General features: G+C 50.6%; 1 protein-coding gene across 1 annotated transcript in view; it reads right to left on the minus strand.

Annotated features, from left to right (window-relative positions):
- The window catches only part of SOBP (sine oculis binding protein homolog (Drosophila)), a gene marked incomplete at its 5' end in the record, with an annotated part of 16,241 nt that extends 13,423 nt beyond the window's left edge, over positions 1 to 2,818 (minus strand). Inside the window, one exon of the mRNA XM_010140256.1 lies at positions 864 to 2,818. Coding sequence (XP_010138558.1) covers positions 866 to 2,818 — 1,953 coding nt within the window. The remainder of the gene's footprint in view (positions 1 to 863) is intronic.
- Between the last annotated feature and the right edge of the window lie 476 nt (positions 2,819 to 3,294).

Raw genomic sequence — 3,294 nt, forward strand, 5'->3', positions numbered from 1 at the left:
AGGCTGCGAATCTGGAATCAAGGGCAGGGAGTTTCTGCCTCTGCAGCGTCGTCCTTGGACAAGCCACGGTTGTTGGTGGACTTACCCGTATCTCTGCCTTGCTTTGCAGCCCTGCCAGGAACCACGCACGTACAACAACCACAGGGCTGCGTAAAACCTCCACTGCTTTTCTAGGGTGAGAAACTTTCACCAAAGGCAGATACCTCAGGTGAGAGAGTAAAGCCCCATGGCACAGGTCGTGCTGAGAGAAGCTACAGCGGGCAGGTCCCACGCAGCAGACAGCCCCTAAGCACCAACACCCAAGGAAGGAATGCTCGGGGAGAGAGGGTTCAGCCCCCGGAGAACAGCCCAGCTGAAAGCCCGGGTGACGTCTGGAGGCAGACCGAAGTGAGATGGTTGGAGATGACCATTTGGCAAGTCAATTGGGTCTGAGCTAGCAGGAAGCAGCCGAGTTGTCCTGCTCCACGCTATGCTGTAAGGCAATTTCAATCGCCGTCATGATGGCCTGAGTTGCTGAGTAACTCATCTGGAATAAGTAAGCAGATTAATGGCCCAGACCTAAACCACATCCGAGGCCGAACCCCCCAGTTTTGACATACACAGCACAATAACTTCACAGCCAGCACCACCGTGAAATGTTCTGTGAGCGGAAGTGTAATGAGGCTGCTGATGGATGGAGTACTGACACGTACAGATGCAATGCAACACAAAGAACAGTATTAGAACATAAATACCAATAGTTTTCTGAAAGTGCTGATAAATTGGAATCTTTTATCTTTTTGGTTCACACAGGCCACGAGCGTGGCCTCACACCTGTCAATACTCATTCTATTCACACAGAAGGCAGTAGTGATTACACAAACCTTTACTTATTCTGATTTCGAATTCGGAGACACCTCCTTTTCAATGGTGGCTCCAGATCCTCTGGCCCTGTGCTGAGTATTGGCGTTGAGATAATGCACGGTGCGATAGCAGTCTTTTCTGCTGGTTTTGGCACAGGCTGGATCACACAACCTGTCTTGGGCAGCATCCGCAAAGCATACGCATGGTCCTCGTCTGCTGGATTGTTAAGGTTTGGGTCCTGTTTGTCTCCCGCAGCAAGGGGCTCCTCCCCAGTCTTCTTGCCAGCGTCTCCCTCAAGGTGGCAGTTTGATGCGCAGTTGTTCTCCTTAACGGACTCCAGCTCGCTCACCGCCAGCTCCTCGGAGGGCTGGGGCTTTTTTGGCTCCTGGGGCAGCTCCGGGTTCTTGGAACCCTCCGTGCTCTTCGTGCCATTCACAATGACGTTGCACACCGCTGCACCAGCTTCCAGTCCCGGCGTGCTGGAGGCCAAGGAAGCAGGACAGCAGTGAGTTCCGTCACTGCACGGTAACGTTTTTGAGTCAACTGGGCTGCAGTTGTCCCTGCAGTCGCTGCAGTTCCTTTTGTCTGAGCTACCAAAAGCCAAATTTACAACACTGTTAGGTTCACGTTCCACTTTCACTTGGGCGTGTAAAGCCCTGTGGATAACATTGTGCAGCCTAGACCTGTGGCCTACGGTTAGGTCTATCACACCGTCCTGTGGACCCTGTAGCACACTGGGGAAACCAAACTTACTGTTCACTGGACTACTAGGTCTGACAGTCAAATCAACAACTTCATTTTTACTGTGCTCCTGAAGCACTTGAGCTTGATTTAGAGACTGGCCTGAGCAGCTCGGTGATGAGTCAGAGGATTTAGATGATCCTTGCTTTGACTCTCGAGGGGATGAAGAGCTATTGGGTGGCTTTGCCCCAGGCGTGTCACTGGAGGTACTTGGAATGAAGCTTTCGCCGTTGCTGGAGAAGCCATTGGGAGGTTTGGAGTCATTGATGTGAGGGATGGGAATGGGAATGGGGATGGGGACGGGCAAGGGGACAATGACAGGATATGGCACTAGTAGAGTCGGGGGTGGCACCAGCGGGGCAAGGGATGGCAATCCAAAGTTCATCATCTGTGGCATAGGCATAGGACCATTTGGCATCATGCTGACAGGGGGAAAGGGAAGACTGGGCAAAGGAGCTCCAGGAGGGGGAGGCGGTAACAAGCCGGGAGGATTCCCAGGCATGGTAGGTGTTGTAGGTGGGTGGATATGAGGGGAAAGCATTGGCCTGTGCATGGGGCTAGAGGTGGGACCTATATTTCTGGGACCACCTGGTGGGGGACCGATTCCAGGAATCATTGGATTTGACAGAGGGCTGTTGGGATTTGAGGCATGGTGAGGCGGCCCACGAATAAATGGTGGACGTATTTGCTGCATAATCTGCTGTTCCATGAATATGGGCAGAGGAACTGGCCCACGGTTTGTCATCACCATGGGAGGACTGCGAGGTGGGACACCAATTGGAGGCACAATGCTAGCAGGTGGCTGGACAGAAACCGGTGGAATATTTGGATTCTCACTGATGGGAATAGGTTTGGGAACTGGCGTGGGGATTTTAGTGACAGAGCAGTTGGCAGTGTCAGACGGAGAGGCAGTGGTAGACGCTGATGGTCCAGGACCTTGAATTTGGCCAGCTGCAGACGCTGGGGATGGGGCTTTTCTCCGAGCATCTGCTAGCGGTATATTCCAAGAATCTGGAGTCAGCAGCTGTACCCCAGTGCCTTCTGCTTTATTTTCGACTGGAGGATGTAATGTACTGCACAGTCCAGCTGGAAGATTGGCCTGTGTCTCTTTGTAGAAAATGTCCATTTTGTACTGATTGAGACATTTTGCACTGCAGAACTGAAGCCTTCTTTCCCCGTCCCCAAAATCCAGATACTCTTTTGTGTGTCTTATGTGCTTACACCAGTCACATACCTACAACACAGTAATAAAATCAAATCAGGTAAGAAAAGCAATCTTCTCTTCATAGTGTTATTTTAAAAGTCATTTTTCAGTTGCTTTCTAAATACTCACATTATTTTTCTAGCAGAAAATAAATAGTTATGTTTGTGAACACTATGCACTTTATTTGCTCCAAAATATTGATGAACTGAATGGCGCTCCCTTTTCTGGCTCCCATCACCTCAATTCCACCTTATACAGTACATTATATACCTTAAACCCATGCCACAGAGAAGAACCCTTAGCTGGCACAAACTGCTGTAACATGCATAAGTAAGTACACAAAGGTATGAGTACGGCTGCGATTACTCCCCTCAGCGGGAATCTAAGCACCCCCGTACCCTCCAAGATGCCGTAGCACGCAAGGAGGATGGTAACCGGAAAAGGACCTGGAAAGTTGCTGGAAGTGAATGCAAACTAGTTCTGCTGAACGGCAGCACGCTGTAACG

This window comes from Buceros rhinoceros, unplaced genomic scaffold, assembly GCF_000710305.1.
Source record: "Buceros rhinoceros silvestris isolate BGI_N320 unplaced genomic scaffold, ASM71030v1 scaffold17767, whole genome shotgun sequence".
Classification (NCBI taxonomy): Eukaryota; Metazoa; Chordata; class Aves; order Bucerotiformes; family Bucerotidae; genus Buceros; species Buceros rhinoceros.